The following is a 12,187-nucleotide window of genomic DNA, read 5'->3' on the forward strand; positions in this document are numbered from 1 at the left end:
CATTGGAAAGGGCGGAGGACGATTCTTACCTCCCCTATTTCAAGAAAGAAGATTACAGAAAAGCTCAACAGCCCCAACGAAGACATGGCAGGGAGGGAGACTGAAGTTCCTTATTTCTTTTGCCTATGCTCCTCTGAACTTTAAAGTCTTGGCATACTTTCCGCGCTACTGCGGCTCCTCAGCAGCCTACAGTGCACGTGCAGCCCTGAACACATAAACAGAGCCACTCTAGGAGCGGGCAGTCTGCGCCTGCTGTAGACGCGGCAAAGGTTTGATTGGCATAGCCTTATACCAGGGTGGGCAGCAGCCTGCGACTAACGTTAGTCACTGCAGAACCGTAAGTAGCGGTTGGTTTACTGCAGGTTTTTATCTGTCCGCAGCTCGTGACGTTGTCCTGCTGGTGCACATGCGCAGAAGAATGCTGCACCCTCCCTTGTCTTCCCACTTCTCTCGGTAGCAACGGGAGCAAGTAGGGGGAACGGTGGCCCTTTCAGAACAGCAGCGCGAGCGCGGTGAAAAATATATCCAGCCCATAACTTTTAGAAGGGGTCCTAATTTGGCGGGAAAACCGCCCATTTGCCAATGCTGCTACGCTCTGTCGCTGATATCGCAGTCTCTCTCGTTCTCTCGAGATAAGTGCCAGAGCGCAGGTGTCGGTTCGTCGCGGATATCAGCCGTTTAGGATAACGTAGGGGAGAGCTGCAGAAAAGTTGGCTGGTTTAAGGCTGAGGTACTTCACCCCCCCCTTCTGACACCCAAGGATGACTACTTTAGAAAATACATGTGTTGGCTAGATATGACGAAATGTATTGAAGCGTCGAGTATCAACGTTTGACATCTTGGAAAAATAATTGGAAACATTAAAAAAAAAAAAAAAAATGAAGAAATTTAATTTTCGTAAAGTTCTGGATGGGTTGACGGCGTCTTCTCCGGGCGGAGGTGGCGGCGGCGGCGGCGGCAGCGGGGGCTGCGGGGTCGGAACCGGTGGAAGTGGCGGCTCTGGCTTTGGCTCTGGTTCTCTGTACACGGGAAGCTCCGCCGGGGCCGCAGTGTCCCCCAGGGACCTTGAGATCCAGGAGACCCTAGCCTCCGAACATTTCCAGCTCTGCAAGGTAAGAGGAGGGGAGGATCGAGCCTGCATGTTAATTTCTGTTTTGCTGCTGGGAAAAGCCGAACGGCCTTCGAATTCTACTCGCCGCTTGCTGGGGAATATTTGGGGCCGAATATACTAACCGAATGGGAGCCCCTCTGTTCCTCCACCCTCACTGGGGGGGGGGGGGGGATGCTTAGTGCATTCATCTTAATGCGTGTGTGGTGATTGCCACTACAACTCTGTTTCTGCTAAGTGATTTTTTTTTTCTTGTAAAAGGATGGGTGAGGTTAGCAGTGATCCTAATTGAAATTTAAGGAGGGCACTTTGCAACGCCGGAATTGATAATCTACAACGTTCAACGTACATTCATTCATCCCAATAGCGAAAATAGGTGCCTCTTGGAAATCGAGCGGAATTATTGTGACTCCAAATAGTCTGAATATGGGAGCACTGGACACCTGTCTTTTTTATGTTTCAAGTTTACCTTGTTATTTGACTCGTTTGCAAGTTTTAGGTAAATGCCGGTAAGATGGTGCCTCTTACTCGGCAGTGGAAACCTTAGCTGACAGCTTTTTCAACATAGAAAGAAAAGGATAGAAAAGATTTTTAAAGTTGATAATTATATATTTTATCTATTTTTATTGTAGCGGAAAACTAACACATATATGTAAAATAACTGATAAAACCAGTTGAAGACACATATTTAATACAGATGTTATTAAAACACCTCACCATACTAATTAATGATTAGTATAAATAAGACAAGCGGTAAATTAGAACTGTGTGCACAGTGTTCACAGTTGAGCATTAAATCGTGTGGTTTGTTTTCTAGTGCTAGTTATCATAAAAGTAGAGGTTTTTTTTGCTAGGGAGTGTAGTACGTTTTTAAGGAAAAGAGGGTAATGATTGTTTCCATTCCTAGAAATTTGAAGTATTAGTAGGGAGAATGTAATTTATCCACTATTTACTAGTAAAGTTACCTATAATGTAAAAACTGAATACTACAGAACTCAATTTACATGCATAGGAGTATGTCTGTGGATGCAGTGCTGTTAAGTTTATTTTCCCTGGTAGTCCTATCATTAAGTTTTAATTTAATGATTTTAACTTTACCCCATTCATTATATCTAAATATACATTTGGTCTTTTTACTACTGTCATGTTAACAAAATGTTAAGTTTTATGTTGAAATTATACCTGATGTATACCGCTTTGGGTAAATCTCTTCATAAAGGCTGTTAATAAATCCCAATAAATAAATAAATTAAATATCTGCAACTAATAAATAAAATTGTTGCTAACATTGACTGGCATCATCTTAATGCTTGTTTCTTTCTTATTAAGAATGCATTTTAGATCCCAGGCTGAATGGGGAAAGTATACAGAATAGTTCTGTTGAAGCAACAAAGGCTGGGCTCCTGCAGTAGCTTTTATCTACAATATAGACATAACACTAATCAATTTTTCTTTTCTTGTAAAAATATTAAACATTGATGGTTCTTCCTCAAATCTCCCTCTAAGATGAAGATATATTAATCATTATCCAGGCGACTTCTCTAGTTGTGTACCGGTACTTTATTCTAACAGTGAAAAAAATGTATTAAAATATTACCTATAGGTACATACGTCTTTCTCTGTACCGAAATGCTTGCTTTCTCAATCCCTATAAAATGAGCAAGTAAAATTATATTCCTAAATGAGGGATCTGATTAAGCATCCCACATGTACAGTAAAGCCAAACACAAATTAGACAGGATTAGTTTGCTTCGAAAGCTTTCATTTTGTATTATGGTATTAGAACTATGACATGTAATGCTACATATTCAGATATTCTTTGAAAAATGTGCTGGTGTTTAAAAAAAGTCTTTGAAGAATGCCACCTAAAAATCAGTTCACAAAAGTTGTTTTGGTGAACATTGCTTTCACTACTGTATTTTGAGAGACACCAGTTTAGAAGCCTTATTGCCTGGGTAGGATTATGGGAAAAGTGATAAAGGAATCTAAAGATATTTTTGGAAAAATGGCCATTTTTTGTTTTTGATGTTTGCAGATTTTACTGCAGAATGCTTCAAAAAGGGATATTGGTAATGGTTAATCAGTGATGTATATTGGAGGAAATGTTTGGAGGTTCCCAGGAGCCCAATGCTTTATGAGTTAAATAAAAACTAAATCGCAACATTGGAGCAAAACTAGAGAAAACCTCTGTGAAATTGGTAATAGCGAGTTCTTTGATAAGCTGGTTGTACATCACAGTATGATTTTAAGATGATAGTATACTTAAAGCTGGAAATGTTTGTTCAAAGGGACAGAACTATGTACAGTATATGAAACAAAAGTGATAGCCTAACCTACTGAGCTTACTCCTGTTGCATGGTGACTGAGTCATCTTTTTTTAAAAATTAGTGTATTTTTAATATTAAACTTTTTAACATTTCATTGATATTTAAGTAAGTGGGGGAAAACATGCAGAATATGGCTCTTTGAATTTTGTTAGACCTGTCTGTGTGTGCGTGCATATGATTATATTCTATGTTGTCTCATATCTGGATGGTAGGGAGTAGGGGAGCAATGGTTGGTTTGAAAAGAACAATAAGATAAAAGCAAATCTGATAATATATTTACCAATAGATGTTGTTGACAGATTTCAAAGGATGGAGTTTAGAGTTTAACTACAGGATGCTATTGTTCTACTTCAACAGGATGGATGTACTTTATCACTACTGGGTATACATTGCAAACTCCATAATTCAGTCAAAAAAAAATTGAACAGGTAATTTTACTAGGTTTGATAGTAGAATTCTGCCCTACAATGGCAAAAGGAAGCAAGTTCCTGTTTTTATTGAAACACTTGCTTACTTTTGCCATTGCAGGGCAGAATTTTGTAACAAAATAACATACACAGAATTACAAGTGCAGAACAGGGGTGTGACACTGGGGAAAGCGAACTGCTGTACTTCAGTGTATCAGTGTTTCTATGCTGCAGCTGGTAGAATGGCCTTTTTATATTGAAATGCATTGAGATACATTTTGGGGAATTAATTTCTCTGGCATCGTGGTCATATTTTTAAACAGAATGGGAGTCATTTTCAAAGCTTTGAAAATACACCTCAATGTCTTAATTGTTTTTTTTTCCTTTTGTCAAATTTTGAGGCCCTCAATATGTTTATCATAATCACAAAAGTAAAATAAAACAGTTTCTTGATCATATGTCTCTTTAGCTATAAATGACAATATTATTATTAAGACTTAGCCAAAAGGAAAGATTTATGAACTATAAAGAGTTCTACCTCATGTAAAATTGTCATTTCTTTCATAAGACATTAACTATTTTTTTCTGAGGCCCTCCAAGTATCTACAAATCCAAAATGTGGCCCTGCAAAGGTTTTGAGTTTGAGACCACTGATCCATAACATGGCTCATACTTAGAGATCAATTTGTGAGAAAATTGAAAGCCTCCAAATAGAAAAAAATGTCACATCAGAAAAAAGTTAGAATTGTAGAAAAAAGTTGAATCTTAAAGCACTAAATGAATCAAAAGCCATAGAACAGCTATATTGGGCAGCACAGGGGATCTTAGATTTTTGTTGCAATACTGGTACCCTACTAGATAATATCTTAAATAGGAAATGGCATTAATTGTCTTTTTAAACTGTTAGTCAAAATAATAGGGTAAAGGGTATGAGACATGATTTTTCGCTTTTACTGTGTGATTTACATAATCAAAGCGGTTTACATGGGGCAGTGAAACCACACTCAAAGTTACTTATTTTGTACTTAGGGCAATGGAGGATTAGGTGACTTGCCTAGGGTCACAAGGATCATCCCTGGGATTCAATCCCACAACCTCTGAGTGCAGAGTCAGCAGCTCTACCACTAGGCCACTCCTCACCTCCGGATTCAGAATCAGACTCATAACCACAGGGTGCTGAAGCAGCTACTCTAACTACTAGGCCACTCCTCCACTTATATATATTTAAATACAGTAAAACCTTGGATTGCAAGTAACTTGGGTCTCCTTTTACTAAGGTGCGCTAGCGGTTTTAGCACACGCAGGAAATTACCACGCGCTACACTAACACCAGCTCAATGCTGGCGTTAAAGTCTAGCGCACGGAGCAATGTAGCGTGCGCTATCCGCACGTTAAAGCCCTAGCGCACCTTAGTAAAAGGAGCCCTCGGTTTGCAAGTGTTTTGCAAGACAAGCAAAAACATTTAATTTTAACTTGATATACAAGCAAGGTCTTGCAATACATGTACATACAATATACACACATCACAACTGAGCCAATGGTTCTTCTCTCTCTGACACTTCAAGAGTGTAGTGACTATTCTAAACAAGCGAAGTCTTGCAATACGAGTACATTCAGTATACACGCGTCACATCATCACAACTAAGAAGCATCAGAGAGAGAAGCTCTCTGATAATGCAAGAGTGTAGTGACTGTTCTAAACGAGCGAGGTCTTGCAATACAAGCACGTATAGTACTGTATTTTGTATTAAAGTTTTGGGGTTATGGAATGAATCATCTGAGTTTCCATTATTTCTTACGGGGAAATTTGCTTTGATATGAACGTTTTGGATTACAAGCATGTTTCTGGAACAAATTGTGCTCACAAACCAAGGTTTTACTGTATATAGTTTCAGACCTTAATGTAGAATGTACTTTTTAAACTAGAGGGAATAAAAACAATTGTTTTATAAAATAAGAAACAGAAAAAAATATATTTTTTTGTTTCGAAATTTGTTTATTGTATTTGTTTACATTTGTATTTACATCAAAATCTCCAATAAAATATTTGAATAAAAAAAAAGAAAATTGGTGTTTTTATTTCTGACTGTCAATAGTTTGAGGGGCGGTTAACATAATGAGACGTTCTGATCAATGAAATATCTCTTTTATATCTGCTTGTGTTTTATGTGCACTATATTAACCACAGAGAAATCCTTTATCAGGAACTGATAATGCATTTATGTGGAGTGTAATTCAGAATTCATTGAAGTGACTTGCTAAAAATAAAGTTTTAATACTGAGGCCCAAATTCTGTAACCAGTGCCTAATGTTAGGCACCTATTTTGGAGGCGCCCAACTAGATAGACACCTATTTAAATTGAACAACAAGCCCAATTAAGCCTTCTAATCAGCAATAATTGAAACTTAGGCGCCTATCAAGAAAGAGTGATTCTGTAACAAGGCGCCTCTAAAAAATCTAGGCGGCCTTCAAAAAAATAGGCGCTATGCATGTTAATCTGTGTTAGGCGCCTTATTACAAGATTACAGCTCTTAAGCGTGCTTAAGCGTTCAATGGCTACCTAACTTTTAGTTGTGCCTAGAGCTGGCCTATTTATTGGGCGCCTCCTAAATAGGTGCCGCTCACCACAATTCACTAAACAGCACCCAACTGTACTTGAATTGCGCTGAATGGTGCCTATATCAGCGCCTAACTTTTGGGCACTTCTTATAGAATTTGCCCCTGAGTGTTCCAGTTTCTCATTCTTCCTGTTTACATGTTTTTCATTTCAAGCTTGAACTATTGGAAGTATGTCTTTAAACGTACATTATGTGGGAATTGTACTGCTTTAGTTCTGATGTCATTTGAAAAATTCCTGGCCTTCAGCAGTTACACTGTAAATTTTCAAAAGGAATAAGGAAACTTTAGCTTGTTTTTTGGTCTGGTTTAGTTGGATTTGCTTGAATTTATAATATGGCCTGTTTGGACAACCTGCCATAAATATTGTTTACATGGTTTTTGTGGTATTAGTGACTTTAAATGTTTCTGTTGTGACTGAATGCTTATTCATAGTGAAGAGCCACGCTAATATATTGGTGAAATAGGAATTCCAATCATTTTTTGCATAGCCAGTTCATATTATGCATGTGCATGATTGCATGTCAGTTTTGCTGCTTGATGATGATCCACAGTGAAATGAAAGAATCAGCCAACCTGAATAGCCTCTGGTTGTTTCCATGAAATATCAAAAAGATGCATATGATGTATGGCTGCACAAACTGTATGGATCAGTCTCCTAAGGTATAAATGGGTACTTCTCTGATGGTATAATATGGAAAAGATAATGAAGCATTTATATTTAGCTCTTTTGTTGTATTTTAGCTCCTATGTTGTAATCCAAATTTTGGAGAAAACTGGAGATTGCACTGCAATGGCTGAGATTTGCTTATAGTTTTGGGTAGTTGACTGGTTTAAAAAAATGTCAGTCTGATTACTTCTGCAAGAGTGAGTGAATCATTGTAGCAGTAATAATAAAAACCTGCATTTCAAATTGCACGGTTGTCCATGTTGTGGGGGAAAGTGTACTGTTCTGTTTTTTACTTTCATATATTCTTTCCATTTTCTTAAGCACTTAGCACACTTATGAAAATTAAAATAACAGAACTGGTTCATCCTGCTAGGCACATTCAAATGAATTGCTCTTGAAGTGGGTATTGCCTCAGGCTACAGTTCCTGCTGCTCTAGTCATTAAACAAATAGCCATTTCCTTGTCAACCCTAATAGTGTCCTTTTTAAAATTAAACTAAAAATATTATGCAAAGCAGGGTGCCTTACCAGTCTTCAAAAATTTAGCTTATACATTTTATTTTTTATTCAATTGTGTTTATAAAGCAGTAAGTAGACCCTTCCTATTAAATCTTTATGATGTACTTTACCAGCCAGTAATATACATTAAATAGAATAATATTGATTATGTTTACATAAAGTGAATTTGGTATTTTAACTATATTCATTTAGAGGCATTTTTACTAAGCTTTATTAAATCATGGCCATAGTGCACCTTTACTTGGAATTTTCAGTGTGCTAAGACTATTTTTACTGCAGCTATAAAAATGGCCATTTGATATATATATAATAAAACGCTAGCCGCGCATGCGCACTCAACTGCGTGCTTCCGTTTTCCCTGATCTGTGAGATGTAGGTCCGTGGCCTTGCAGGAGTGCGCATGCGCAAGTCCCCAGCCTTAGTTTCCAGCACTTACCACTCGCCGCCAGCGCTGGACTTCCTGCTCTCCGTGTTGGCTCCTCTCACCAGCCGCACCAGCATCTGAGAAGGCTTCCGACGCTGGCGGGATCGAGAGGAGCCGTGGTGACACCTTGCGGGGCGGGGCGGGAAGCCCAAAACACTCCAGCCGCGAAGGGATGCCGCAGTCCCGACTCAAAACCAGCTGATTCCAGCAGCGTGTGCAGCACTCTACACACGTTGCTTCGGGGCCTTTTACTGCCCTGATTTGCTCTGCCGTGTCTCTGATGATGTCATCAGGGACATGCCAGAGTAAATCAAGGCAGTAAAAGGCCCCGAAGCAGCATGTGTAGAGTGCTATACACGCTGTTGGAATCGGCAGATGGTCGGACCGCGGGAAGGGAAGGGTGGGGGCGGCAAGGGACTAAGGGAGCAGTCAAAACCGAGGGATGGGAAAGGGGGGGGTAAGGGAAACGCTGCTGCTGTACAGGGAAGTGGGGTGGGGTGGGAGGGAATGCTGATGCTGCTGTGGCTGCTGCACAGGGAAGGTGGGGATCTAAATGCTGCTGTACAGGGAAGTAGTGGCGGGGAGGGAATGCTACTGCACAGAGACATGGAGGGGGAGGAAATGCTGTTGTGGCTGCTGCACAGGGAAGTGTGTGGGGGGAGAGAGACAGATGGATAGAAAGAAAGCCAGACAGTGAGAGGAAGGCAGACAGAAAGAAAAGAAGAAAGGCACAGGGGCAGAGAGAGATACAGAAAGACAGACAGACAAAGGGGGCCAGGGAGAGAGACAGACAAAAAGAAAAACAGCGGGAGGGAGAAAAACACAGAAAGAAAGACAGACAGACATATATTCTAGCTCACTTGAAAACATATATTTTGCTCATTTGAAAACAAGAGGAAGCTCCTTTGCTTCAGTGGAGAATGCTAATGATAACATTGCTTACATATAAAAAAAAAATAAAGGCGAGGACACAAATACAAGTAAAGGGATAAAACTTCAGTAGATTTGGCAATTCTCTTGGAACTATTTCTTCTCCTTTTGGCTTGTAGCAGTGTGCTTAATGTATGATTAACCATGCTCTGTTTTTATGACAGAAGCAACAATATAGGGATTGGTTGGGAGGGTAGTTGAAGGAGGGAGTTGTTATACATAGTAATAAACAAGATATATTGTATATACTCTAATATAAACCCTTAAACTGAGGTAACCTTTTTTCAACCAAAAAAGGGGGAAAAAGTTGACTCTAATGTAAACCGAACTTGCATCAGTCTTGTAAGGTTACTGTAGGAGTGAGTAGCCTAGTGGTTTAAAGCTGCTGCCTCAGTACCCTGAGGTTGTGAGTTCAATCCCAGCCTGCTCCATGCAACTCTGAGCAAGTCACTTAATCCCTCTATTGCCCCAGGTACCACAATTAGATTGTGAGCCTGTAGGGACAGATAAGGAAAATATTTAAAAGTACCTGATTACTATTTAATATATTGCAACTGCTTTGGGCAAATCTCTTCATGAAAAGGCAATAAATAAACATAGCAATTACTGTGGGAACTCATATCAGCCATTTTGAGTAGTGAGACTGCATACTCTTGTCCTGGCTCACCACGGGACCAGCAGGGCTTAAGGTAGGCCTGGGGAGAGGCCTGTGATGGGTCTGAGAGGGGGAAGACTAATATAAACTGAGACCTTCATTTTTGGGCCATTTATGATATTTCTTTTCTAACGGTTTGACAAGTCATAACTTTGTGATTTGGGCTTTGGGTGAAATGGTCGATTTGTTCTCTTCCAAAATTGATTTGTTAATTCTTCTGGTGGTCCACGGCAGGCATAAAATCCTTCTCCAGCACCAAAGCTCAAATGAATCAATCTTCTTTCTGTCTTGTTTCCGTAATGTCAAGCTTGAAATGAGTCAATCTTCTTACTTTCTGTCTTGTTTCCGTAATGTCAAGCTTGAAATGAGTCAATCTTCTTACTTTCTGTCTTGTTTCCGTAATGTCCAGCTTGAAATGAGTCAATCTTCTTGCTTTCTGTCTTGTTTCCGTAATGTCCAGCTTGAAATGAGTGTGTGAACAAGTCTGATCTTCATTTGGAGTGTTAATTCCTTGTTTCTGAATACTTTGTTGAGAGCCTTCATTGAAGAATGGCCAAATGTAATGTAATGTAATGTAATTTATTTCTTATATACCGCTACATCCGTTAGGTTCTAAGCGGTTTACAGAAAATATACATTAAGATTAGAAATAAGAAAGGTACTTGAAAAATTCCCTTACTGTCCCGAAGGCTCACAATCTAACTAAAGTACCTAGAGGGTAATAGAGAAGTGAAAAGTAGAGTTAGAGGAAAAATAAAAATAAAATAAACATTTTAACAAGACAGCATTGATCTAAATACTTTGGAAGGTAGAAGAGAAGAGAGAAAGGAATAGAAGCAGAAGGGGGAGCCGTTGAACAGTAGAATTCTGGAGAAATTTAAATGATAGAAATAGAACAAAACAAAGACAAAAGGCAAAACAATAGATAAGATTAAAGATAAATGCTATTCTGTGGGGGATCATGAACAGATCGGAGAAGGTTATCATGCCACTGTACCGGGCCATGGTGCGCCCTCACCTGGAGTACTGCATCCAGCACTGGTCGCCGTACATGAAGAAGGACACAGTACTACTCAAAAGGGTCCAGAGAAGAGCCACTAAAATGGTTAAGGGGCTGGAGGAGTTGCCGTACAGTGAGAGATTGGAGAAACTAGGCCTCTTCTCCCTTGAAAAGAGGAGACTGAGAGGGGACATGATCGAAACATTCAAAATACTGAAGGGAATAAACTTAGTAGATAAAGATAGATTATTCACCCTCTCCAAGGTAGGGAGAACGAGAGGGCACTCTCTAAAGTTGAAAGGGGATAGATTCTGTACAAACATAAGGAAGTTCTTTTTCACCCAGAGAGTGGTAGAAAACTGGAACGCTCTTCCGGGGTCTGTTATAGGGGAAAACACCCTCCAGGGATTCAAGACAAAGTTAGACAAGTTCCTGCTAAACTGGAACATACGCAGGTGAGGCTGGACTCATTTAGAGCACTGGTCTTTGACCTAAGAGCTGCCACATGAGCGGACTGCTGGGCATGATGGACCACTGGTCTGACCCAGCAGCGGCAATTCTTATGTTCTTATGTGGAGTATTTCTTCTCTGCTAGTTGCTTCTTTGTTTACGAAAAAGCCCAGGAGATTGAAATCATTTACAACTTATATTCTATCGCCTTCAAGCTCAAAATTGTTATTATTTTCCTTGTTCATCATATTCATCTTGTTTATGTTCAATTCTAATCTCATTTTATGACTTTAGGTTTTGACTTTTATCAGTAGATAACAGCATGTCGTCTTTGGTATTGTCTGCATAGCGCAGGTTGTTTATATTTTGGCCACCAACTTTGAAACCAATGCTTTCTTCTTCCAAATTTGCTTTTTCTGACAATGGTTTTTGCCATAAAATTTGAACAGGTAAGGTGGCAAGATGCATCTTTGCCTGATGCCACGGAGAGACGGAGGAGGCAGTAAAGGGGAGCGGAGAAGGCAGGAGGAGTGAACGGAGAGTCGGAGGAGGCAGTAAAGAGGAGCGGAAAAGGCAGGAGGAGTGAACGGAGAGTCGGAGGAGGCAGTAAAGAGGAGTGGAGAAGGCAGGAGGAGTGAACGGAGAGTCGGAGGGGGCAGTAAAGAGGAGCGTAGAAGGCAGGAGAAGCGATCAGAGAGGTGGTAAAAGGGAGCGGAAAGAGGAGCACTGCCATCGGAGGACATATAGAGGGAGGCGGATGGGACACAGAGAGGGAAGGACACGTAGAGGGGAAAAGGTGGGTGATAACTCCACCCACCCCCCGACGTCACAGCCGATCTCCCCCATAAAAGGGGACGAGCCAAAGGAGGGTCCTCAACGCTAGGACAGCCAAAGGGGGTCTGTTGGTGCAAGCACATGGTGGAGCAGAGAGCGGATCGGAGGAACTGTGAGTGGAGAGAGTGTGCTTGTTTCTAATTGCAGGGTCAGAGAAGGCTGACATAGCGGTGAGGGCGGGAGGACTAAAAAGCAGGAGCGGAGAAGGTAGGAGAAGTGAACGAAGAGTCGGAAGAGGCAATAAAGG

At 40.4% G+C, this 12,187-nt stretch overlaps 1 protein-coding gene across 6 annotated transcripts in view; it reads left to right on the forward strand.

Annotated features, from left to right (window-relative positions):
• Positions 1-451: 451 nt before the first annotated feature.
• The window catches only part of STXBP5L (syntaxin binding protein 5 like), an 815,959-nt gene continuing 804,223 nt past the window's right edge, over positions 452-12,187 (forward strand). For 5 of the 6 annotated variants that reach the window (XR_004539193.1, XM_033941651.1, XM_033941652.1 and 2 more), the window contains exon 1: positions 452-1,112. Coding sequence is in view for 4 of the 6 variants with exons in the window: in XM_033941651.1 (XP_033797542.1) it covers positions 879-1,112 (234 nt within the window). In the remaining 2 variants the exon portion in view is untranslated. The remainder of the gene's footprint in view (positions 1,113-12,187) is intronic. The other variant, XM_033941655.1, reaches the window with a different exon arrangement.

The sequence above is a fragment of the Geotrypetes seraphini genome, chromosome 4, assembly GCF_902459505.1.
Source record: "Geotrypetes seraphini chromosome 4, aGeoSer1.1, whole genome shotgun sequence".
NCBI classification, from domain to species: Eukaryota; Metazoa; Chordata; class Amphibia; order Gymnophiona; family Dermophiidae; genus Geotrypetes; species Geotrypetes seraphini.